The sequence below is a fragment of the Cucurbita pepo genome, chromosome LG17, assembly GCF_002806865.2.
Source record: "Cucurbita pepo subsp. pepo cultivar mu-cu-16 chromosome LG17, ASM280686v2, whole genome shotgun sequence".
Classification (NCBI taxonomy): Eukaryota; Viridiplantae; Streptophyta; class Magnoliopsida; order Cucurbitales; family Cucurbitaceae; genus Cucurbita; species Cucurbita pepo.
Genome location: NC_036654.1, coordinates 2620276 through 2646261, shown reverse-complemented (window position 1 = coordinate 2646261; position 25986 = coordinate 2620276). Strand labels below are relative to the sequence as shown.

Here is a 25986-nt window from a genome sequence, read left to right as displayed (position 1 = left end):
TTTCTTCCCAAAAATCACACCATATAATAAATAAATATGTGGTAATATAATTGTTGTATATTAATGATTAGTATTCGTTTGGGTTGAAATGATTGAACAATTATTTCATGGTTAATTCAAGTTGCATTCAACTAAGTGGGCAAAATTGGGCAAAACTTCTCTCAAAAAGAACCTACATTATTGAAAAAATATCAAGAAATAATATGAATAAAGACGGTACTACTCAATATCCGGGGAACTGTGGTGGTGGTGGAGATGCATATTGGAAACCAATGTTTGGCGGTAGGATGAGATCATCCAACGCCGGTGGTGGAGAAGCGCCAGGAGGAGGAGGAGATGCGGTCCGAGGTGGGGGAGAGGGGACGGGTGGTGGAGGAGATGCGGTCGGAGGTGGGGGAGAGGGGACGGGTGGCGGAGGAGACGCGGTCGGAGGTGGGGGAGAGGGGACGGGTGGCGGAGGAGACGCGGTCGGAGGTGGGGGAGAGGGGACGGGTGGCGGAGGAGACGCGGNAACTTGGGACGCTGGGGGTCCGCCCGATGGCGCCTCAACTTGGGACGCTGGGGGTCCGCCCGATGGCGCCTCAACTTGGGACGCTGGGGGTCCGCCCGATGGCGCCTCAACTTGGGACGCTGGGGGTCCGCCCGATGGCGCCTCAACTTGGGACGCTGGGGGTCCGCCCGATGGCGCCTCAACTTGGGACGCTGGGGGTCCGCCCGATGGCGCCTCAACTTGGGACGCTGGGGGTCCGCCCGATGGCGCCTCAACTTGGGACGCTGGGGGTCCGCCCGATGGCGCCTCAACTTGGGACGCTGGGGGTCCGCCCGATGGCGCCTCAACTTGGGACGCTGGGGGTCCGCCCGATGGCGCCTCAACTTGGGACGCTGGGGGTCCGCCCGATGGCGCCTCAACTTGGGACGCTGGGGGTCCGCCCGATGGCGCCTCAACTTGGGACGCTGGGGGTCCGCCCGATGGCGCCTCAACTTGGGACGCTGGGGGTCCGCCCGATGGCGCCTCAACTTGGGACGCTGGGGGTCCGCCCGATGGCGCCTCAACTTGGGACGCTGGGGGTCCGCCCGATGGCGCCTCAACTTGGGACGCTGGGGGTCCGCCCGATGGCGCCTCAACTTGGGACGCTGGGGGTCCGCCCGATGGCGCCTCAACTTGGGACGCTGGGGGTCCGCCCGATGGCGCCTCAACTTGGGACGCTGGGGGTCCGCCCGATGGCGCCTCAACTTGGGACGCTGGGGGTCCGCCCGATGGCGCCTCAACTTGGGACGCTGGGGGTCCGCCCGATGGCGCCTCAACTTGGGACGCTGGGGGTCCGCCCGATGGCGCCTCAACTTGGGACGCTGGGGGTCCGCCCGATGGCGCCTCAACTTGGGACGCTGGGGGTCCGCCCGATGGCGCCTCAACTTGGGACGCTGGGGGTCCGCCCGATGGCGCCTCAACTTGGGACGCTGGGGGTCCGCCCGATGGCGCCTCAACTTGGGACGCTGGGGGTCCGCCCGATGGCGCCTCAACTTGGGACGCTGGGGGTCCGCCCGATGGCGCCTCAACTTGGGACGCTGGGGGTCCGCCCGATGGCGCCTCAACTTGGGACGCTGGGGGTCCGCCCGATGGCGCCTCAACTTGGGACGCTGGGGGTCCGCCCGATGGCGCCTCAACTTGGGACGCTGGGGGTCCGCCCGATGGCGCCTCAACTTGGGACGCTGGGGGTCCGCCCGATGGCGCCTCAACTTGGGACGCTGGGGGTCCGCCCGATGGCGCCTCAACTTGGGACGCTGGGGGTCCGCCCGATGGCGCCTCAACTTGGGACGCTGGGGGTCCGCCCGATGGCGCCTCAACTTGGGACGCTGGGGGTCCGCCCGATGGCGCCTCAACTTGGGACGCTGGGGGTCCGCCCGATGGCGCCTCAACTTGGGACGCTGGGGGTCCGCCCGATGGCGCCTCAACTTGGGACGCTGGGGGTCCGCCCGATGGCGCCTCAACTTGGGACGCTGGGGGTCCGCCCGATGGCGCCTCAACTTGGGACGCTGGGGGTCCGCCCGATGGCGCCTCAACTTGGGACGCTGGGGGTCCGCCCGATGGCGCCTCAACTTGGGACGCTGGGGGTCCGCCCGATGGCGCCTCAACTTGGGACGCTGGGGGTCCGCCCGATGGCGCCTCAACTTGGGACGCTGGGGGTCCGCCCGATGGCGCCTCAACTTGGGACGCTGGGGGTCCGCCCGATGGCGCCTCAACTTGGGACGCTGGGGGTCCGCCCGATGGCGCCTCAACTTGGGACGCTGGGGGTCCGCCCGATGGCGCCTCAACTTGGGACGCTGGGGGTCCGCCCGATGGCGCCTCAACTTGGGACGCTGGGGGTCCGCCCGATGGCGCCTCAACTTGGGACGCTGGGGGTCCGCCCGATGGCGCCTCAACTTGGGACGCTGGGGGTCCGCCCGATGGAGCCTCAACTTGGGACGCTGGGGGTCCGCCCGATGGAGCCTCAACCTGGGACGCTGGGGGTCCGCCCGATGGAGCCTCAACCTGGGACGCAGGGGGTCCGCCCGATGGAGCCTCAACCTGGGAGACAGGGGGTTCAGAAATATGGGGTGCGCCTGACGGAGCCTCAACTTGTTTGGCAGGGGGTGCGCCCGATGGAGCCTCAACTTGGGAGACAGGGGGTTCGGAAATATGGGGTCCGCCCGATGGAGCCTCAACTTGGGCGACAGGGGGTCCGCCCGACGGAGCCTCAACTTGGGTGGCAGGGGGTGCGCCCGACGGAGCCTCAACTTGGGTGGCAGGGGGTGCGCCCGACGGAGCCTCAACTTGGGTGACAGGGGGTGCGCCCGATGGAGCCGCAACCTGGGAGACAGGGGGTTCAGAAATAGGGGGTGCGCCCGACGGAGCCTCAACTTGTTTGGCAGGGGGTGCGCCCGACGGAGCCTCAACTTGTTTGGTAGGGGGTGCGCCCGACGGAGCCTCAACTTGTTTGGCAGGGGGTGCGCCTGACGGAGCCTCAACTTGGGAGACAGGGGGTTCGGAAATATGGGGTCCGCCCGATGGAGCCTCAACTTGGGCGACAGGGGGTCCGCCCGATGGAGCCTCAACTTGGGTGGCAGGGGGTGCGCCCGACGGAGCCTCAACTTGGGTGGCAGGGGGTGCGCCCGACGGAGCCTCAACTTGGGTGACAGGGGGTGCGCCCGACGGAGCCTCAACTTGGGTGACAGGGGGTGCGCCCGACGGAGCCTCAACTTGGGTGACAGGGGGTTCGGAAATATGGGGTCCACCCGATGGAGCCTCAACTTGGGACGCTGGGGGTCCGCCCAATGGAGCCTCAACTTGGGACGCTGGGGGTTCAGAAATATGGGGTGCGCCCGATGGAGCCTCAACTTGGGTGGCAGGGGGTGCGCCCGATGGAGCAACTTGGGTGACAGGGGGCGATGGAGCCTCAACTTGGGTGACAGGGGGTGCGCCCGATGGAGCCTCAACTTGGGTGACAGGGGGTTCAGAAATATGGGGTGCGCCCAATGGAGCCTCAACTTGGGTGGCAGGGGGTGCACCCGATGGAGCAACTTGGGTGACAGGGGGTGCGCCCGATGGAGCAACTTGGGTGACAGGGGGTGCGCCCGATGGAGCCTCAACTTGGGTGGCAGGGGGCGATGGAGCCTCAACTTGGGTGGCAGGGGGCGATGGAGCCTCAACTTGGGTGGCAGGGGGCGATGGAGCCTCAACTTGGGTGGCAGGGGGCGATGGAGCCTCAACTTGGGTGGCAGGGGGCGATGGAGCCTCAACTTGGGTGGCAGGGGGCGATGGAGCCTCAACTTGGGTGGCAGGGGGCGATGGAGCCTCAACTTGGGTGGCAGGGGGCGATGGAGCCTCAACTTGTGTGACAGGGGGCGCGCCCGATGGAGCCTCAACTTGTGTGACAGGGGGCGCGCCCGATGGAGCCTCAACTTGGGTGACAGGGGGCGCGCCCGATGGAGCCTCAACTTGGGTGACAGGGGGTCCGCCCGATGGAGCCTCAACTTGGGGAGCAGGGGGTCCGCCCGATGGAGCCTCAACTTGGGGAGCAGGGGGTGCGCCCGCGTGAGTCTCAACTTGGGGAGCAGGGGGTGCGCCCGCGTGATGATGAGGAGGTGAGGATGGAACTGGATGATGAGATTCTGGAGACCTTGTAGTAGGATCTTCACCACAATTTCTACACTCCACCGATTTCATCATAAAAGAGCTACAAGTCTCAGCATCTCTTTGCTCCGGGCGATTAAGTAAGCAATTATGAACATCATCAAAAACCTTTTTTGAATCTTTAGGTGCCACACACTTTGCATCTTGCTGATCAAAATAATTAAAGGAGAAATTAAAGTTACCCAAATGGGGCAATTTGCATATCTCCCCAGAAACAGAGCCTCTAAATTCATTGTAACTAACGTCCAGATACTGCAAATTCTTGAGCCCCGACAATGCGGGCAACCAGCCAGGAAAGCTATTATTGCTGATATCAAGAACCGTTAGATTGACAAGCTTTCCGATCTCGACTGGAAGACAGCCATGGAGTTTGTTGCCGATAAAGAGAACCTGGTTGAGGCTGGTCATTTGGCCGACCGAACTAGGAATGCAGCCATGGAAGTAGTTGTACGCAAAGGACACAAGGGAGACAGTGGAGTTTCCAATGGTATCCGGGATTAAGGAACTAAATCTATTGTTGTTTAAGAATATGGCGTCGAAGGTCATAGTGAAGAGTGCTGGTGGGACTTCTCCTTCAAAGTCGTTGAACCTAAGATCGAGGAACTTAGCGATACGCCAATGAAAGACAACCTCTGGAAAATGGCCAACGAACCGGTTGTTACTGACGTCGAACTCAAACATGAGAGTGAGCTTAGAAAAGCTACGAGGAATTATCCCACAAAACCTATTAGAGTTGATATGGAACAATGCCAAATCTGTCAAGAGTCCAAGCTCGGGTGGCAGGTAGCCTGCAATGTCAGCATGGTTCAAATCAATGCCAGCCACAACCTCAACGGTGGAGTCATCAAGCGCCGTAGTACAAAAAACGCCCCTATAAAGACAGACGTCATTGCCAACCCAATTTTCAGTGAAGTTATATGGGTCAGAATATATGGCGGTTTTCCAAGCTTTGAGGGCAACAAAAGCCTTCTTCAACCTCTCATTTAGGAAAGTTTCATGAGGATCAATTTCAGCATCATATTTATAGTCATCTGGGAGTTCATCGTGTTCTCTTAGAGCCAAAAGTTGACGACCAACGAGATACGAAACTTCAGCTTTCGTGACGGCAAGGGAGACCGATGGGAGAGTGAAGACAACAAGGAGGAGGAAGAGAAGAAGAGAAGCCATGGTGAGTTGCTTTGTTACAGTCGATATTGGGGCCTTTTAAAGAGTTTGGTAGGGAGTTTGAATTTGGTGTTTTGAGGGTTAGGATTAATTGTAGGGTTATTTGTGGTGTTGAGACTTAGTTATTTAAAAATAAGAGAGTGAAAGAGGGAGTTTGTTTCAATGCAAAACTTAATAAAAAATTTATGAAATTCAATATAAAATATTATTATGTCTTCTTACTAATTTTCCCTATTTTCTCGGTATATTTTTAGGATGGAAAACATAATTAATTTATTTCAATTATTTTTCTATTTTAATTTGAAAAATATTATATTAGAAAAAGAAACTTTCCTAAATAATTTAGATTTTATTATCATCCTCTTAACTAATTTTATAAATCTTTAAAATTTTGAAAACAAGAAATAATAAAGCTTTCATTTTGGTTTTCGATTTTTTTTTAATGTGAAAATGAGAGATGAAAAGTTTTAAAAGTAAAACTATTATTAATATTTCAGAATAATTTGGATTGTTATTATGCTTCTCTTTTTTTTTCTATTAACTTACCATTAAATTATTTTCATTTTTTATCAAGCTTTAAAAAAAATCCAAAATAACACAATGTTATGAAAAGACATTATTATATATATTAAAATAAAAACGAAACATAAAATTTAGTAAAAAAAAAAAATCCTCCAAAATTGATTTATTAATAGATAGTTTACTTATAAATTTAATATTTTGAATTTTAATAATGTTTTTTTTTTTTTTGCATGAATTTTTACATAATGATTCTTAAATATATTTTGACACATGAATTAAAAATGAGTTATATTGATAAACAAATTATTCAAATACAATTGTGTAAAGTACATATTCAAATATTGTTTCCATTTATTTTAATTAGTTGTTATTTTTTAAAATAAAAAAATGTTATAAAATAGGAATAAAACAAAGAAAATTGATAATTTATTATTATGAATATTAATTAAAAATTATATTAGTATATCATATTATTTTGTTATGCGTTTTAATCCTTACAGAAATTAACCGTGAATGTCAATGAACTATTTTTTTTTTTTTTTTAATTTCGTAATAAAATTTTAAGAATTAAATATAATGAGTATAATTTATTCCTTTATAAATTATGATAACGATCAGTGATACAGGTCAAAAATCTTAATTCTTTTCGGGTCCTGACCTAAGATTAAGATAATATCTTCACTTTATACTTAGACCTACGTCAAATCATTTTTAATTTATTTTTAAAAATATATATTTCATACTATAACTATATATATAATATCTAATCTAATCTCATTAGTTTTATAATATTTAATTTTAAAATATAATATTTATTTATATTAAATTTATAATAAAAACATAAAATATTTTAAATGATTCTAAACAAAACAATAATAATTTATTATTGAATTTAACATAGACCTACATCAAATCATTTTTAATTTATTTTTAAAAATATATATTTCATATTATAACTATATATATATATATATATATATATAATATCTAATCTAATCTCATTACTTTTATAATATTTAATTCTATTAAATTTATAATAAAAACATAAAATATTTTAAAATGATCCAAAACAAAACAATAATAATTTATTATTGAATTTAATGTACATAAAATTCACGGATACGAAATAATGTATTTCAGAACCATTTTAGAACATATGTTTTTAAACCGTACAGTTTAATTACATTGAAATAAATAAAGGAGGGAGAGAAAGAGAGCAAAAAAACAAATGACAATTTTTTAAAAGAAATAAAAAAAAAAAGCTGAAATATAGATAAACTTCTAAATTTTTAAAAATTGGAATAAATGTAAGGATAATTTTAAATTTTGATTAAAATAATTCTTGTTGGATGAATTTTTAACTTTTAAATATAATTTTTATTAAATAATAGTAAAATTGACGTTAAATTTAAAAGATTAATTAAAAACTCATTTCAAATTTGAGGATCTAAAACAAATAGAAAATAAAATTTGTTAATTTGTTAATTTAAAAAATTTAGAAAAAATCTAAAATTGAGGAGGAAAAGGGTATGAACTTGATAATCAAAGAAAATTGGGAGAAATTGGGGACAGAGAATATTACCGAAATCCTCAAATAAAATAGAAAATAAAATTTTAAAAAATTGTTAATTTAGAAAAATTAGAAAAAATCAAATAAAAATTTAGGAGGAAAAGGGCGAACGTGGGGATCAAAAGGGAGAAATTGGGGACTGAATATTCCGAGAAACAAAATGTCTTTCCATTAATCCAGTCAAAGAAACAGATTATTTCCCTTTTTTTTTTTTTTTTTTTTTTTTTTTTTTTTTTTTTTTTTTTTTNATATTCCGAGAAACAAAATGTCTTTCCATTAATCCAGTCAAAGAAACAGATTATTTCCCTTTTTTTTTTTTTTTTTTTTCTTTTAGGAAACGGAAGGGAGAAAGAGAATCACAAATGTTTGATGATAGAAGTCCCACGTCCACTCATTTAGAGAATGATCATGTGTTTATAAGTGAGCAATACTAACTCTATTGGTATGAGGCCTTTTCGGGAAGCCCAAAGCAAAGCCATGAGAGCTTATGCTCAGAGTGGACAATATCATACCATTGTGGAGAGTCGTGTTCGTCTAACATGGTATCAGAGTCATGCCCTAAACTTAGTTGTACCAATAGATTGGTAAATCCTCAAATATCGAACAAAGAACTCCAAAAGAAAACGGAGTCAAGCCTCCGAAGAAAACGAAGTCAAGACTCCTCGAAGGCAGTAAAAAATGACTAAGACTCCAAAGGAGTCGAGCCTCGATTAATCGAGGGGAGGTGTTCGATGATGGAAGTCCCACGACTAATTTAGGGAATGATCATGGGTTTATAAGGGAGGAATACTAACTCCATTGGTATGAGGCCTTTTGGGGAAGCCCAAATCAAAGTCATAAGAGCTTATGCTCAAAGTGGACAAAGGGGAGGTGTTGGATGATGGAAGTCCCACATCATCGACTAATTTAGGGAATGATCATGGGTTTATAAGTGAGGAATACTAACTCCATTGGTATGAGGCCTTTTGGGGAAGCCCAAAGCAAAGCCATAAGAGCTTATGCAGTGGACAATATCATACCATTGTAGAGAGTCGTGTTCGTCTAACAACAAAAACTGCAACCTTACTTTCTCTGCTCGATCACATCAGAAATCGACTAGCAAATTTGCAACTAAAACAGATCAGATCAGTGAAGAATGAACCTGATGAAAGCGATTCTTTCGGAAGTAGACACAGTTCAAATCCCGCTCCATAATTCCTCCAAGCAGAATCAAATTCGAAGAAGAACAATCGGTTCTTTCGGAAGTAGACACAGTTCAAATCCCGCTCCATAATTCCTCCAAGCAGAATCAAATTCGAAGAAGAACAATCGGTAAGTTCATCTCCCTCGGATCATCGACTACCATCGACTACCACAATCAATCAGCCGTAACATTATTAGATCAAATCAACTAAACTTCAGATCAACAAAAATGATGCGTTCCAGTAAATCACAGATCGCGAAATTCAAAACCAGGAAATACTCAGTAAACGCAATACCTAGAATCACAAATCGACGGTGAGAGCAGAGGCTCCGACGGAGAACAAAGGCAACAGGAATCGATTTCGGTAGAAGAGGAAAGTGATTGTTCGATTGGCGATATCGAATTATTTATAACGGCGGCAACTGAAAACGAGAGAGGAAAAAAGGCGATAGGTTTGGTAAGAACCTTTTGGAATTTGCGCCATGACTTACGTGTCCAATCTGCAGGCGTTGCCTCGCTTTTGATCCAACGAATCTGTGTCTTCGGGGCCTTTTACAAAAAGAGACATTATTTTTTTTAAATTTCATAAAATAAATTAGATTAATTATTTTTAAGTTAAAAATATAGATAATAATTTGTGGAAAAAAAATTAGATTAATTAAAGAAATTAAAAATTAAAAATTATATTTAATATTATTAAAGTAGGAAAAAAAATTAAAAATGGAATCTTAAAAAGTGTTTATATGGATAACGTGTCTATAATAGGGAGCCCCTATAAATAAAACCTACCACCTATTAGCTTCCTTCTCAACTTTAAATTCCATAGACGGCAACGAACAAATCGGAATAATAATAAATATTAATTTCATTTATAAAAAAAATATAATTTCTATAAAATATATTTTTAATTTTTCAAGTGATCCTAAATTCCTAAATCAACCTTGAAGCGCTTGCCACGTCACTCCCACCCAGCCTCTTCCGAAACACGATGAAATGAATGAATCTGATCCCTTCATATTAATCCGATCCTGTGTCCTCCACCTCATGATTAGATCCCACCCAAACCGTCCATTTTTGTTTCTACCTCGTGGACCCACTCATCCACGTTATTCTGCGGAACAGATGTAATTACCGATTCTATTCTATAGACACCAGAATTTTTCCACCTCCAAATTGGAGACGTTTTTATACTCTTATAAAAAAAAAATGTTTTGTTTTCTTTCTCACAATCTACCTTTTTGACACTCAGCGTCTTTGTTGATACTTGTTACTCTGTGTGAAATCTCACAATCTACTCCCTTTGGAGCTTAGCGCCAACGCTAGCACTTGTTCCTCTGTGTGGAATCTCATGATCCATCTCTTTTAGGGCACAACGTCTTCGCTAACGCTCTTTCCTCTCTCCGATAGATGTGGATATCACATTTATGATCCAAAAACTCGATCAATTTAGACTATTAATCCAAGCCCTAAAAGTTGGGTTGAGTTTAATTTTTTTTATATATATATTTAAGTTGGATTGAATTTTTGAAAAATTGAAAATTCAAGTCTGTTCCTACCATACTTTTTAAAGATTATTATGAATGTCAACCATGGTATAGTAAATAAATAAGATTTTTTTTTAACTAATTAAAAAAAATAATTCGAAAACTCGAAAGTAGAGAATTTGTGTTGGGTTAAGAACTCTATTCGAATTGTTCGGATCACTAACCTAACCAATTAAAAACTTCTGGCGGGTCTAAAATAAATTTCTACCCAAAGAAAACAAATTTTAAAAAAATTATTATGCGATTTTAAAAGTTTTTAAGTATGGTTTAGATACAAATTAACATAATGGGTGACCTAGTTTTTACTTGCTTCGAACCTTTTCGAATGTGGACCAAATTGTGTCCGCCATTCCTCATACCACGCGCGTTTCGAAGAAGTGTATTGCACGCTCCCCCACTTTCTCATGGTTAGGTTTCGCGAATTCAATCGTTCAAAAAACACACACACATATTTTGTAAACCAATCCGCTCCCACAATTTATCACCGAGCAATTATCCAGTGCGAACCGTTCGTATTGTATTCCCGATAGCCATGAAGACAATACGTGCTTTTCATTGAATAACGGCAGTTTCCAGTGGAAGCGGACGCAGAGGATTATACTCTCTTATAGTTGAGAAAAATTATAAATTATATAAATAATGTTTGAATAATCAGTTTTGTTTGGACAAGTTTGGTGACGTGTAATAGCGGCAGCTTTCTTCTTTTCTCCTCCAAAAAGAAGGAGAGAAACGGATTTACCCCTGTAATTAAAGGGGACACGGAGGGGTATAATTGTCCAATGGAAATTAACAGATCAATACATATGAAGGGCAGAGAAAGCAACAGAAAGTTAAACCCTGACTATCGAGTTCTGCGTGAGATCTGCGAGAGAGAAAAAAAAAGAACAAGCGCGATAGAGAGAGAGAGAGAGAGAGAGAGAGAGAAGATTTTCTCTCCCGAGAAAATGAGAGAAAATCACTGAGAAAATTGCAGACGGAAGAGGCGAAAAGCTGCGCGGAAGACGAAGCCGAGTTCCTCTCTGGATTGTGTATTTGTATAATCTGTTGTGGCGGTTTTGGTTTTGGTTTTGGGTATTTTGGAAGGAATCTGCGTTTCTTTCGGTTTTCTTCTGCCATGAGGATCCGGAAGAACGCGAAGTTATCGCCACTGTTGTTTTTGGCTGTGGAGTCGGTTCCTGAGGTTCATCTTCAGACGCACGTTTGTCAGTTGAACCAGTCGCCATGGGATGTGATTCCTCTCCACCAACACGCCACGAACCAGGTTTGTTAAAATTAATACAGAGATGGAGAGATTTCTATTCTCTATTCTCTAATCTTCTAAATCTTCAATCTCCTTCTCTTCTTCTTTTTTTCACTCTCTTCTTTATAGATCTGCTATTAATTTCCTTTTCTCTTTTCTTCTCCCTCCTCCTTCCGTTTCCCTCTTTCTTTAGGGTTATTCGTTTTCCCCTTCCACTTTAGGGTTCATCCTAAAACCCTAATAATTTTCCTCATTCTTCTCTATTTCTCCATGTTTCGATCTTACAGCTCGAGGAGGCTGAAGATAGCTTCGTCGAAAATGCTAGCTTAGGCGATTCCATCGGAGCGGTCGATAGGTGAGTTTTTCTGTGATTTCTTCTGTTTGTTTTTATTGTTGTGCATTCTTTGTGCCTTTTCTGTGATTCGTAAATAGTCGCTGTTGAGTGAATGAGTAAATGCTCATACGATAATCTGAAAATTTTTCTTCCAAGAGAAATGGTCTGGTAGTCTGTGTTGTTATTATCTGTCCGTCGCTGTTTGCGTGTTTGAGATTTATTTATATATACGAATACAGCGTCGCGTCGATGGAGGGGTCAGCGAAATTTTCGAACAATAATATAATTATTACGGACGAGAGTGAAGTAATGGCAGACAAGGATGGGGATAATCGTGAAGATTTGGATGAAAATGGAGACGGATTCGAGAAATTAGTCGATAGCAGTTGGAAATGTAAGAAACAAATTAGAGAGGAAGATTATTCTTCGTTTAGTCCCGACCACCACCGCCACCGTACACTTCCTAGGTCTAGTGAGAATAATTATTATCCTACTCCCAATAATTGCTCACGTACGAAGAAATCCGCCACCGGAGATACGGCCTGGCGGCTAACGCGGCCGGCGAGGGTTTCGAAGAAGGCGGTTAGTGCGGCGGTGGTCGGTGGATCGAATCCGTACGAGTTTTACTATTATTCTGGATTCGGGCCACAATGGGGGAAGAAGAGACGGGAGAGAGGGGGAGGGTCGAGCGAAAATACGATGGGAATTCGGAGCAATGCAACGACGCCGTCTGAAATTAACAGCGCGGATTTGGATTATGTGGAAGAGGAGGACGACGACGACGATGAGGAGGAGGAGGACGGGGAAGGCGACGGCGGGAAGAAGCGAATGAGGAAGCCGGTGAAAGCGCGGTCGTTGAAGTCGCTGATGTGAAGGAAGAATGAAATGGAAATGGAATTGGAATTGGAATTGCGATTGGAATTTGAATTTGGAATTTGGTTTTGGTGGTGGGAAATTTTTATCGAGGGCTTCTCAATTGTTTGTTAGGGTTGAAGGATTTTCTTTTTCTTTTTTATTTTTATTGTGTAACATATTATTAGTATTATTATTATTATTATTATTTTAATTACTTTTAATTTTGATATGTTATTCTCTGCGTAATCCACGATGATGCTGTCTGTTTTGTGGCATTGCGTGGCGGGGTGGGTGAGTTTAGCGTAGCTCATGAACGTGGACAGCAGGAGATTTCATAGGGTGGGTTTTAGGGAGACCGAGACATTGTGTTTAGTCAAATAAATGGGTAGTTTGGTAATTTTAGACTTTTTCTTTTTTTTTTTTTCTGTTGATAATAATAATATATTATATACATGTTGTATTTATGGAGTTTGGGTTGCTTTTTATTTTAATTTTTTAAAATTTTTGGGGCTTATGGTAATAGATGACGTGGCAAGTGATAAATTTTCCATATATGAATATTAATAAAAGAATGGGCCTACATTACCTTATTGGGTCCACATAGACAGCAAATTCCACCTTGATGATGTAAATGTGTAGTGAATCGTGGAGATCTAGTATTTCTTTTCATGAATATTAGTTAACTTACAAGTTTCGTATCTCAATTTCTATACTGGTGCCTACTTAAGTTCTTAATTTCTGGAATTTTAAATTTAGTTGGTAGGTTTCTAAAATTTTAAATCGTGGTCAATATGTTATTGAATTTTAAAGAGTTTTAGGTCTTGTTTCATAGTCATTTTAAGTTTATATTTTTATTGTTTTCGAAAATTAAGGTTATTGAATTTCTTTTATATTTTAATTATTGATGTATGCTTTTTCTCATCCTTTCTCTGTCTCACCATCATAATCACCTTTTCTTTTTTTCTTTTTTTCTTTTTATTTTTCATAATAATAGTAAATATGATTTGTCAAGTTTTATTCAACCGTATGGATCAACCGATTAAATTGATTTTTTTTTTCTTATCCATTCTCCTTAAAAAAAATTAACCTAAAATATTTCAGTAAAATTATTTGGTAAATTTGAGAGCAGCTATTGAATGTGAACCCAACAAACTTTCAATGGCTGAACTAGGGGAATTGAAATTGTTTTGGAAATTGTTCCTATTTCCTTATACACACATAATAATAATTATATATATATATCAAATTCATTTATTCACAAGGCTTTGGCCCATAGGGACCCACCCCGTATAAAGCGAGAGAATTTAAATAGAGAATGAAAGTGAGAAGATAGTTCTCGTCCTTAGATAAACAAGGTTAGATATGAGATTTGTATTCTCTGTCTTTGCCTAATTCCCGAGTCCGTCCCACCCCATCTCCACCTTTTTACATATAAAAATAAATATATATGTTTTCTATTACACATTGATAAATAAGGTTTTAAAATATTTTTTTTATCTTATAATTAATTATATTTTTCGTGGTTTTCTAAAAATGGGTATCATTTTATTTCAGCAATACTTTATTTTGGCTAATATGTCCAAAGTGACTGAAATTTTTATTTGAGTTATAATTATAATATTTGAGTTAAAACTATTTAAAACTTTTTTCAAGTAAGATTATACTTTAATATTATTATTATTTTTTTTTTTTTTTAGAAAGTATGGTAATAAAACATTATATTATATTATATTTTTATTTGAGAACATTATATTAAATTTTTATTTACATTTTTTTAATAAAAATTATATTGTAAAATAGAAATTAAGCACAGAAAAATTTCGTCAAAACAATCATTTTTAAAAAATAAAAATAAAAACATGAGAAAAATTTTCCAAACTCTAATTACTACCTCTATTATTATTACATCTATAAGAATAAACCATATCTAAGAATAATTTTAAAAAATTTCCCTTGATAGGTAAAGAACTACAGATTTAAAAATAAAAATATTTACTAATATANAAAAAAAAAAAAAAAAAAAAAAAAAAAAAAAATGTAAAAGAAAAGAAAAGTTTTTCTTCTAGAAAATGCATTTACATACCACATATATCATCACGGTTAGGAACCTAATTTCATAATTATGGTCAGACTCTACTTTTATTATAGGATAGGGTATGACGTACAATACTTCTCTGGTCCGCGCACATACACCTGGGCCCACTAGGTAGGCTTGTTAACTTACCCTCTAGTCTTAACTATGGACAACCACACTCTAACATGACTAAAATCGATAGAAACGAAAGGATTGTAAATAATATTGTGTAACCCATTGTAGGTAGTCCCACAATGAATTCCATTGCTATTTTCTCTCTTTTCCACTCTCGAATGTAACCCATCGTTTTCTATTTCAGTGTCTTCATATATCAGTAAACTTGAAATTTACTTACAAACTCTATTATATCCTTTTTTTCATTCTACACTGCTAGAACAATTGCCTTAGATACTGGTACATCTCAATACCGCCTAGATGCATGAAAAATGGTAAGTTTTAAGTTTCTATCAATTCTTGCTCCTTATCTTGTCACCTAAAATTACACATAAACGTCCTTGAAAAAAGAAGTTTGTTGTCCATCACCTATCCTAACATAAGTTGATTTATAATTTTTGCACGATTAGAATCCTCTGGTTGGAAATCTATTATACTCTGTCTTAGAGTTAGTTAAACTCTCCATGCTTAACTAGCTGACAACTCCTCCAACTTAATGATTGGTACTTAATGAAAGTTATAATTAAAAAAATTGAGAATTTAATTTTTATCGATGTAGTCCCACTTAATGATTGGCACGTTGACTTCTAACTTTAGTATATTAAAAATGCGGGAGTCACTGTAAGCGCCCCCGTACAGCCAGAGCTGAAATTGACATAAAATAATGAACTTCGCTTAAACTTATCATCTTTCTCTTCAAATTGTATATCCGATGATACTTAGTGGCGACAACCGTAGTAGTGAAAGAGATGGCGGTTAGGTTGAAGTTGGGTTTCTGAAGCAGCAACTAAGATGGTGGTTTGATTTTCGAAAGACACAAAATTAAAACGGTAGACTGGCCTTGAGAGCTCTTTCTAGTTCTCGGCAGGGTTGGATGTGTTGTAATTCTCCATACACAACCCACGTACGCTTAGATGGACCCACCAGATGGACTCATATACGTACCACTTGGATTTTGGCTTGGTTGAGCACAACGCGCAAATGTGTTGCCGAACACGACAGAAGGAAAAATACATGCATGATATCATGACGAACATAAATATCGAAGGTACGCTTCCGTACTAACATAGCATAACGAGAAAGTATCCCGATGCATGTGACGTACATAATCCATGAGGTCCCATTGGTTTAAAAATCATAGCTTAACTTAAAAATCATTTCCCTTTCCTTTCATCCATGTCAGAGTTCATCGATGCGTTATACATACATAACAATCATCATGTCTTTCATCTTGCAACATCATATAATCTATAGCAAAGTTTCACGTGACAAAACATAGCATGACATACATAGTTTTTCATTTTGTTCATATCAAGACATATTAGGACATCACATACATACATAACATGATATCATACATCATTCACATAACATACATCAACCCAACATAACTTATTTTGTTTTGTTATTTATTTTTTATTATTATTTATTTTACTTTTTATTGCTTATAAAATTAAAAATTTATGATATATTAGACACTTTTAAATTTTAAAAATCTTTTAAATACATACATAAATATTTTTAAAATTTCAAAAGGATTTTATTAATACTTTTAAATTTATTTAAAAAAATTTGAAACATTTTTAATTTTTTTTAAAAGTTCAAGAATACAGTACAATGTTCAAAAATACTCATGAACTTTCTAAAAATAATATTAAAAATTTTGTAGCATTCATCGGTAAGAAATTTTTTGATTTTTTTATAAAATAAAATATATTAATATTACTTTTAAAATTTTATAAATATTCTTTAAACATAAAATTTTTAACTTTTTTTACTAGCGCTAATATTTTTTAGATTCTTTTAAACCTTTAAATATATTTTTAGATAAAATATAAAATTTAAAGATATTTTTATTAATTATATTGAATAGAAAGTATTAAGAATATTTAAACAGAAAAAAGAAAAGAACTGTGATAGATATTTAAAATTACCTAAAAAATATTATGAACAAATGAAGAAGTTACAACGATGTTCTAACAAATAACAAATGATTTGGAACTCCAATTTTTTTGTAAAGGTTCTAAATCTTTGTGTTAACAAAATTTCCATTACGGCTCCAGATCGAAGAAATTCAGTGCTTCACGATGCGAATGACCCAAAATCTCTATCATTTCATCTTTTAGAATCCTGCTTCTCCCCCTTCCCCGTAATCGAATGATCCTACTGGAGCCGAATTGTTCCAAGAGTAATTTTCTGTATTTCAACTTCAAGATGGCTTCGGATTTGATTCTTCACACTCTTGTCAGTTTGATTCTATGTCTTTTCGTTCTGTTCTCGATTTTCATTGCCCACTGTGATTCGTTCGACGATTTTGCTCCTCACAATACCTTCACAGTTTCTAGCCTTGTGTACCCTCATACCCGGTTGCAGCCATTTCAGCTACGGTATTTTAGAGGTGCGTGTTCCGATTTTTTTTTTAAAGCTATTCTGGATTTTTTCCTTTGATGCATTCTTGAGTGATTGATTGCTTCATGGTGTCAGTGTCTTGAACAATTTGTTGAATTCGTAGTTCTTTGTTTACTTGCTATATGCTAGTGAAGAAGTTGCCTCCGGTTTTATTTTCGTTTATGATTGTGGAATTCTGATTGGCTCTTAGTTTATGATTGTGTTCTGTTTGAATAGATCGCTGTTGAGTTTAATGTAATCCTGAATTTTGTGTTGCTGATTTTGATCTGAGAATTATGTGACTTTCGACTTCGAATCGTTTTTGATATTCTTCAACTTTGAATCCTCAACAATGTATATTAATGAGTTACAATACTTGAGTTCATTAAACAATGGAGTTGATGTACTAATACAAAGTCAGGTCTGTTTCTGCCGTTTAACAATGGAGACAATGATCAAAGGTCTCAGGGAAGGATGTTCAAGCCATATTTCATTGAGTTCTTTGGACTAGAAATTAGGGTTTTGTTTGTTGAAAGTTTTCATTTCTTCTTTTCACTTTTTTTTTTTCGTTAGCAAATTGATGTGTTTTACTTTTAGATCAAGTCGTTTAAGGCATATGGTTTGTTGTTTGAAGTGAATCTATACAATATCTTCTTTGAGTGTTCTTTAAGTTTGTAATTTTGTTTGTTTTTTTCCCTGTTCCAGTTGAGTTGCCGCCATGGTTCTCATCGGTGTCTATTTCATTGAACTCAGACGTAGATCTCGTAAGTACGCATACGAAGTTTGAAAGTAGAACTACTTAAAGTCCGGTATTTGATGATTGTCCTATGACTTCAATTGTCCTGTGCTTATTTTATTTTCTGACTTTGATCTATTTCAACTTGCTGCTGCGGTTATATCCGTAATTGTTTTCTAATTGGAAACTTTACGATGCATTTGCCTTGAAAATGTTAATAATTGTTACCATTGAAATATCCCGTAACCTCTCGGTTTTCCTGTTTCTTACGGTGCAAATTGCTTTCAGGACATCACAAAAGCAAGAAAGATACCGAAGCGTGCTTTGCCTATAATTTGCTTCAGAGAAGGCAGTCCCCCGCTGCCTGATGCTTCGAATACTTCCATAATAGATTCAGGTAATTTGAGTTAGCTACACTTAAACAAGCTTCACTTAGTTGTTCTAGTCTGTCTGAATGAATTCTTCTTAGCCTTGTGTTTGACATGGAACATTTTATTTCTAGGATGTATTTTCAGTAACATCTTTTAAGGTTGTTATTCTTTCCTTGAAAATAAAAGGAAGTAATGTGAAGAGGCTTAAAACACAATTTCCTCAAAGACCATACACAGGACTTGAAAGATAGGTGCTAACCACTCTAAGTTACGCTAACCATTCGAGGCTACGAGGGCTGTATCCCCATTTTTGAAGCATACTACTTCTACTATTTGACTTCCCGCTATCTTTGATTTAAAAGTGGAAAGATACATTTCATGTGAGATCCCACATCGGTTGGAGAGGGGAACAAAGCATTCCTTATAAGCGTGTGGAAACCTCTCCCTAGCAGACGCATTTTAAAATAGTGAGGCTGACGGCGATACGTAATGAACCGAAGCAGACAATATTTGCTAGCGGTAGGCTTGGGCTGTTACAAATGGTATCAGAGCCAGACACCGGGTGGTGTGCCAGCACGGATGCTGGGCCTCCAAGGGGGTGGATTTGAGATCTCACATCAGTTGGAGAGAGGAATTAAACATTCCTTATAAGGGTGTGGAAACCTCTCTAGTAGATGCGTTTTAAAACTGTGAAGCTGACGGCGATATGTAACAGGCCGAAGCGGACAATATCTACTAGCAATGGCTTGGACTGTTACATTTCACTTCTCTGCTATCTGGACAATGTTTAAAATGATTTTATGTTAAGTGACGTTTGGAAGTTCTCTCCTGCAACAGGGTTAGCTCCTTTAACCATCCTTTCCATTGAAGGAATCCAAGGTCATAAAAATCTGGAGCAATGCTATCCCATGCAGCAATATATCGAATTAAAGCTGACAAATGAGCAGGTATATCGAGAATCATTTTGTTTTTCAATTAGAAGTGTAGAGTTCCTCTTTTGGAAGCCAAAAGTTCAGAAAATAATTCGAATATCAGATTATGCCTTCTTGCTTTTGTTTTGGCTTCTCCAATAATATGTCTATTCTAATTTTATTATAATGACTTCAACTTCCCTTGGTTTTAAAACCTCTCTGATTTGAGCCATTTCTCTTTGTTTCGCGTTTGGCTGGTGATACTGATATCGTTTATTTAGTTGTTTAGATACCTCCAGGAGTCTGGTATTTTGGCCTTTTCAATGGCATTGGGTCGTCAAGAACGCAATCCAAGATGGTATGTGTATATGCCTTCGCTCACGCAAATTGCAAAATTTTTGGATTATTAATTAGTTGAGTGTATATTTTATATTTTTCTGATGAGAAAAATACCATTCTTTTATGGCACCAAAGGAAATGAAAGACAGAAACTTGTCTCCTTGCAATGCAGGTAGTCCGAGGGTCTTCATATTCGTTCACGGCTAATGTAACAGTGGAAGGGTGTTCACCCTCCACGATGTTCGGGCAATATTGCAATCATACAGTTGACCCGCTCTCATGCTCGTTATTTGATGGTCATAATCTTGCTGAAAACATTTTAGAAGCTATGTCATATAACCAAACAGGGGAAAGTTTGGTTGCCTGCAGGAGTACGTTGAAACCATCTTGTCTTGGAGATGGTGAACCAAAAATATACTACTTGGATGTGGAAGGTGTGGCGGAAGAGCTGACCATTTCAGCTACAAATGTGAGGCCCAACTTAACACAGTCAGATAACTCTAGTTATGTCGGTGGAATTAGTTTGACGGGCTTCACTCGTCTTGGTGCAATTCCTTCAGTTGCCCTGCATGATTATTCCAGTAACTTAAACACAGGCCCTTTGATTATCCGTTCTCCAAAAGTCGGCCGATGGTATATCTCAATAATTCCTATTAATGTTTCGAAAGAACTTGAAAGCGTTTCGGCCAACAATGTGAGAATTTGTTATTCCATGGAATCATATGTGCTTCAATGCCCATATGGAAAGACTGGACCTAATTGTGCATGGAACAGATACTTCCTCCAGGTAAGACCATATATCCTTCATTTGCATTTAGTGTTTTTCAATTTTTCTTGATTCTTGAAGAAGTTTTATGGATTCATTATCTGATTGATGAGCTTGACTGCAGGCAATCGTCCGAAGAGGTTCATCCCCCTTTGAATCATATTTTATGCCGATCACAGAACAGTACTTCAAAGAACCGAAATTCGCTGTTGAACCCCTTCTAAGCAACTCTTCAAATCATGGAGAACAAAAGTATGCTTGGACTTATTTTGTTTTGGATGTTCCTCGAGGCGCATCTGGAGGAAATATTAACTTTCGATTATCAACTACTGAGACAATGGATTATGAAGTCTATGCTAGATTTGGTGGATTACCATCTCTTGATAACTGGGACTACTGTTATAAAAACCAAACCAGCAACAGTGGTGGCTCAACATTCCTTTCCCTCTGCAATTCAAGTAATGTAAATATCAATTTCCATATTTTATATGCTAGTGAAGGAACTTGGGTTCTTGGATTAAGGCATCCGATCAACAGAAGTTTGGCCAAATATCAGACTATTATGTCGGTCATGCTTGAACGATGTCCAAACAGATGTTCATCCCATGGAAGATGTGATTATGCTTTTGATGCTAGTGGAGCCGCAACATATAGGTTTGCTTTATTGATCCTCACACTGCATACTTTTGTGCTCTGATCTTTTAGCTATCCAATTCACTAGTTTGGCAAACTGAGTCCCGATTTTGTTTTTCTTCCAGCTATTGTTCCTGTGATCGAAATCACGGAGGCTTTGATTGCAGCGTTGAGATCGTAAATCATAGAGGTAAAAGTCACTTCAAATTCGTCATCAATTCTGAAGTTTCTTAGAAAGTTTTCATAATGGAACTCTAAGCTAAAAGTGTCAACTCATGTATAAATTATGTTCCACATCAATTCTGATCCTAGCTTGGAATTGACGTAGGGCACGTGCAACAATCAATTGCTCTCGTCGTGTCAAATGCTGCTGCCATTTTCCCCGCTTTTTGGGCTCTTCGACAAAAGGTAAATCTAATGATGATGTTCTTGTTTTTTTCTCTGAATTTCAAAAAGGTTTTTCTTTTCTCCAAGCCATATAAACTTGTTCCTGCAGGCTCTAGCAGAGTGGGTGCTGTTTACCTCAAGTGGAATTTCAAGTGGTTTATATCATGCTTGTGATGTGGGCACTTGGTGTCCATTGTCATTCAAAGTATTACAGGTACAAGATTTTCCCCATCTTTGCCTATTTTAAGCTTACCATAACATTTTATACTATGATTACGAACCGTTGTATGAAACTAATCCACACCACGGAAGACCTCTACCAATCTGATGATGGGTGTTTGTTTGTATTTGTTCAGTTATTGGGTACTTGTTTTACATGGACTAATGACCTGATAATTTTCAGTTTATGGACTTCTGGCTCTCTTTCATGGCTGTTGTTAGCACTTTCGTGTACCTAGCCACAATCGACGAAGTCTATAAAAGGGTGATTCATACCGTTGTTGCAATCCTAACTGCTCTCATGGCTATAACCAATGCAACGCGGTAACTAAAATGCTTAACATGACCTGCCTTCTGTAGATCAAAAGAGCTATCAGTTATGATGACCAAATATTGAACTTCTACAGGTCTTCCAATATCACCATTGTGCTAGCAATTGGTGCACTCGGTCTTCTTATTGGATGGCTGATCGAGTTATTGACAAAGTATAGATCGTTCTCCTTTCCACTGCGAATTTCTTTGAATGTGCTTCACAGGTGACAGCCTTTTCTACTTGAGATGATTTTTTTATTTTGGATTTTTGGTATTTTGTATGATAATCTGTTTTCTTTAGTAAGTATAATAATCAATTAAGGGCCTATTTGGGAGAACCTTTTTGGTCTTGTCTTGTCGGTTTGCTAAGTTGTATCGTCTGAGGTTGCTTAGTATTGCTTCTGGAAACTAAATGGTTCGTTGTTATGGGTTTTTTTTTTCTGAGTTTAACAACAGAAGGGAGTACTGAAATTCTAACGGGTGGAAAAGACGTCCTAATCAATATTAATTGAGCTATACTCATTTTGACTTGGAACTTGTGTATGTTCATGCAGATGGGAATCTATCAAAGCATGGGGGCACAATCTTTTAAAGACTCTGTACAGAAGATATCGATGGGGCTTTATGACTGCAGGTTTCACTGCATTGGCTATGGCTGCCATAAGCTGGAAATTGGAAACCACTGAAACTTACTGGATTTGGCACAGGTACCACAAAACCCCATCTCTTTCCCTCTCTCTTTTTGTTTCTCTTAGTTTCAATTCGCGAATTGTTTACAGCATTTGGCACTTGACTATCTACACATCATCTTTCTTCTTCCTCTGTTCGAAAGAAAGGGTTTCGAATGTTGACAATTCGTTTGTTTCAAATGGTGAAAACGAAAGAGAAGGTTCGAATGTAAACTAGGCTAGGCAGGATTAGTTTCTTTAAGTGTATAGAAGGAAGCAAAAATAGAGGCGATTTGCGAGTTTCAGCTGATTGGAGACCTTTACCCAATATAGCTTTTCGATCGGTTTCTGTAAATTATTTCTATAGGTTTCATTCTTTTGGTAGGAAAAACAAGACATGGATTGTGAATATGCATAACGTAGATTAGATAGAATGATCCTTTAGTTTACACGCCTAAGCTCACGGTCATGCTCGTCTAAGGCGTGTTGCCTGTGACTGCATGTTGGATGTCTTGATCATGTTTGTTCAGGAAGTGATGTCCATGGTCGCATGCCCGTCCCAACCCCTTTTACTTGCTTACATGTTAGATAGGTCTTGTGTCAGTACGTGGGTGTATGACCGGTCACCAAAATCATGTCTACACCCGCTAGGGCTAAAATGTCCAAAAATTTACTATAAGAGATGTGACTAATCTGTCAATTATTTATACTCAGGTTATTTGCTATCAAAATTGTGGTCATTGCTTATTTGCTTTTAGCCTATAACATTGCTTTCTCAAAAATAGTTTTTAACGCATTTCCTCACTCATGTTTTTTAAAACACTTTTTCTCAAACATGACCAAGGCTCGATCATTTATAGTAATATATATGGCAGATATTTCGTAAAGATCTAGTAAAGATATATATGGTAGATATTTAGTAAACTGAAACAATATATATCCTAGGTAGTGCTTTGAAATATACTTACTTCCTTCTCCATATTCTCTCTTACATACCTGAAGTCATCCATAAAAATTATTTAGCCAATATTCCTCTTTGTCTATATTCTCTCTTACGTACCTGAAGTCATCTATAAAAATTCTTTAGCCCATATTCCTCGTTGCATCACCAACATGATCTCAATTGTCAATTAAAAGCCTATGATCAACTTATAGGAGCCATCACCATACAACCTATGCATTTTCTTGAAGCATCCTCATATCACAAAATTTTCAGTCCCTTGCAGCTGAAACTAATTTCTCTAAGTTTCTGGATGCTCTTTTCACAAGCTTTATAAATAAAAACATCAACAATAACCTACCAAATCCCAAGACCTATATACTTTTGTAACTGTGGTTGGGTGAGACCATTTAAGAAATATTTCTACCTTTGTTGGGTCTATTGTGATACCCTCCCTCAACACCATGTGTCCTAGAAATGATACTCGTTGGATCCAAAATTTACATTTTGAAAATTTAGTGAATAGCCTGTTTGCCGTTAACACTGTCAAAACCTTTCTAAGATTTGTTTCATGTTCTATATTTGTCCTTGAATATACCAAAGATACCATCAATGAATACAACAACAAAAGTGACAAGAAACTTCATAAATATTTGGTTTACAGATGTTTATCATATCTGTAAATACTGCAGGTTAGTCAAATCAAAAGGCATTACGGTATTCATAATACCCATGTTGAGTTCTAAATGCAGTCTTGGGGGTATATCTTCATTTCTAATTCTCAGTTTATGATACTCATTCACAAATCAACTTTTGAAAATATAGAAACTCTCGGCAGTTGGTCAAACAAATCATCCATTCATGAAAGTGGATATTAACTTTTCGCAATCACATTGCTCTGTTTTCTACAGTCAATGTCTAACAACATAGATCCATCTTTTTTCTTTAATAAACAACATTGATGTTCTCTAGGATGATATACTAGGGTGTATAAAATCATTATCTAATAGTTCTCGTAGTTGTAATTTATTTAAATTTAGTCGGATTTGTTCTATTGAGAGCCTTGAAAATAAGCATGGTCTCTAGCTCAAGTTCAATGCTAAAATTTAACTTAACTTTTCTCCGTAAGTAGTCTACTTGTAGGCTCTTTCTTAATCATATCCTTAACGTATGCTAGGATATCACATTTTCTTTTGTCTATGTTTTAGTTCTCGACTAGAGAACTTAAGCCATTAGATTTTGTTCTTGAGTTCTTGTTATGGTCTAGCCCAAGATCTTGGGCTTGAGTTTTAAGTTCTTAACCTTAGTCATGGTCTTGGTCTTGCTCTTAGTTCTAAGGTTCTAGTTCTTGGTTCTTGTTCTTGATTCGTGTCCTTTATCCTTAATCTTGGTTCTTGTCCTTGGTTCTTGTCTTTGGTTCGTTTCTTGAGTGTTAACTAGTAGTTTTCATGTCTTAGTGGGCTTAGGCTTGTGTGGTATACATTAAGCCAGGGGTGTATGGTAAGGTTACTAATCTTGATTCATGGCCTTATGGTAGCATATTAATTACTTGAAAATCAAACCGTATCTAAAACTTACTTGACTTATGGCCTTAGTGTAGCATATTGATTAGTTGAAAATCAAAAGTTACCTAAAACTTATCTTGATGCAACATCCTTATTACTTGAAACTCAAGAGTTGTCCTAGAGCTCATCTTGATACAGGATAGCCTCCTCATTGCTCGAAAATCAAGGGCTATCCTAAAGTTATCTTGAGGTAGCATCGAAAGATCAGGAGTTAATCTTGAGCGGATCTTGAGTTAGGGTAGCCTCTTGGTTATTTGCAAACCAAGGACTAAGCCTAAAGCTTATCTTGAGGTTGAAAATCAGAACGAACCTAAAACTCATCTTGACTTAGAGGAGCCTCTTGATTTACTTGATTTACTTGATTTACTTGGCCCGAAAGTCAGCACAAGTCATTAAACTTCTAGTCCATTGGAATCATTAAGATGCATAAATCTTAGAGTTAATCATTAGGGGTATTTTATTCATTTTTACTACGCCCTAATTTATACCCCCTAACTTGGTTTAAAATGAGTTTTGTATAAGACTGGACCAAGAAATATTTAATCTCTATATAAATCCGTTAATTGATCATATGCGACTCAACCTTAATCTTTGAGTGAGTTATGAACTCCTACCTGTGAGAGATTGTCCTTTAATTTGCATAGGTGAGAATGACTCTTGTAACTCATTCAATATGTCTATCATTTTGGAGACTTGACTAAACATGGAGCTAGAAACATGATATCACAAGATGAAATTTAATCATTTCCATATAAAGAAATTAAATGAGTTTTTCTCTTAAGTGCTAACAATGGGGTCTCGCCCTCTCATTGGTCGGAGGGTGACTTGGTTTGTGATTGGATCATAAATAAATTATTCATCAATGAATTAGTGATACTTGAGATTAAAGATATAAGTGCAAGGGTAAAACGAACTTTTGA

The 25986-nt window shown here is 39.4% G+C and overlaps 3 protein-coding genes across 4 annotated transcripts; 2 read left to right on the top strand and 1 right to left on the bottom strand.

Moving 5' to 3' along the window:
* Positions 1–223: 223 nt before the first annotated feature.
* Positions 224–5473, bottom strand: LOC111778746 (pollen-specific leucine-rich repeat extensin-like protein 1). The gene has a single exon (XM_023658718.1). It carries the CDS (start codon positions 5336–5338, stop codon positions 224–226), a length of 5115 nt encoding a protein of 1704 aa, XP_023514486.1. The 5' UTR covers positions 5339–5473.
* A 5567-nt stretch (positions 5474–11040) lies between these two features.
* LOC111779019 lies at positions 11041–12960 on the top strand. The gene is made up of 3 exons (XM_023659048.1): positions 11041–11415; positions 11682–11749; positions 11968–12960. Exons 1-3 carry the CDS (start codon positions 11269–11271, stop codon positions 12599–12601), a joined length of 849 nt encoding a protein of 282 aa, XP_023514816.1. The 5' UTR covers positions 11041–11268; the 3' UTR covers positions 12602–12960.
* A 3870-nt stretch (positions 12961–16830) lies between these two features.
* On the top strand, positions 16831–23292 carry LOC111778156. Of its 2 annotated transcripts, XM_023657829.1 has the most exons (14): positions 16831–17229; positions 17925–17983; positions 18244–18352; positions 19164–19273; positions 19527–19595; positions 19749–20363; positions 20467–20996; positions 21101–21165; positions 21304–21383; positions 21472–21576; positions 21766–21905; positions 21989–22117; positions 22448–22600; positions 22673–23292. In XM_023657829.1, the coding sequence occupies exons 1-14, from the start codon at positions 16989–16991 to the stop codon at positions 22797–22799; spliced, it is 2532 nt and encodes an 843-aa protein (XP_023513597.1). In that variant the 5' UTR covers positions 16831–16988; the 3' UTR covers positions 22800–23292. The 2 variants fall into 2 exon arrangements, with proteins under 2 accessions (XP_023513597.1, XP_023513598.1); XM_023657830.1 differs by lacking the exons at positions 16831–17229; positions 17925–17983; positions 18244–18352 and having other exon boundaries at positions 19182–19273; positions 19519–19595; positions 19726–20363.
* The last annotated feature ends 2694 nt before the right edge of the window (positions 23293–25986 follow it).

What these genes read in the sequence shown, in the direction of transcription:
- LOC111779019 (XM_023659048.1), top strand. Translation starts at nt 11,269, where the DNA reads ATGAGGATCCGGAAGAACGCGAAGTTATCGCCACTGTTGTTTTTGGCT. An exon ending in ACCAACACGCCACGAACCAG is followed by an intron (nt 11,416 to 11,681) that starts GTTTGTTAAAAT and finishes TCGATCTTACAG; the next exon opens with CTCGAGGAGGCTGAAGATAG. An exon ending in TCCATCGGAGCGGTCGATAG is followed by an intron (nt 11,750 to 11,967) that starts GTGAGTTTTTCT and finishes ATACGAATACAG; the next exon opens with CGTCGCGTCGATGGAGGGGT.
- LOC111778156 (XM_023657829.1), top strand. Translation starts at nt 16,989, where the DNA reads ATGATCCTACTGGAGCCGAATTGTTCCAAGAGTAATTTTCTGTATTTC. An exon ending in AGTGGAGCCGCAACATATAG is followed by an intron (nt 20,997 to 21,100) that starts GTTTGCTTTATT and finishes TTTTTCTTCCAG; the next exon opens with CTATTGTTCCTGTGATCGAA. An exon ending in ACTTACTGGATTTGGCACAG is followed by an intron (nt 22,601 to 22,672) that starts GTACCACAAAAC and finishes AATTGTTTACAG; the next exon opens with CATTTGGCACTTGACTATCT.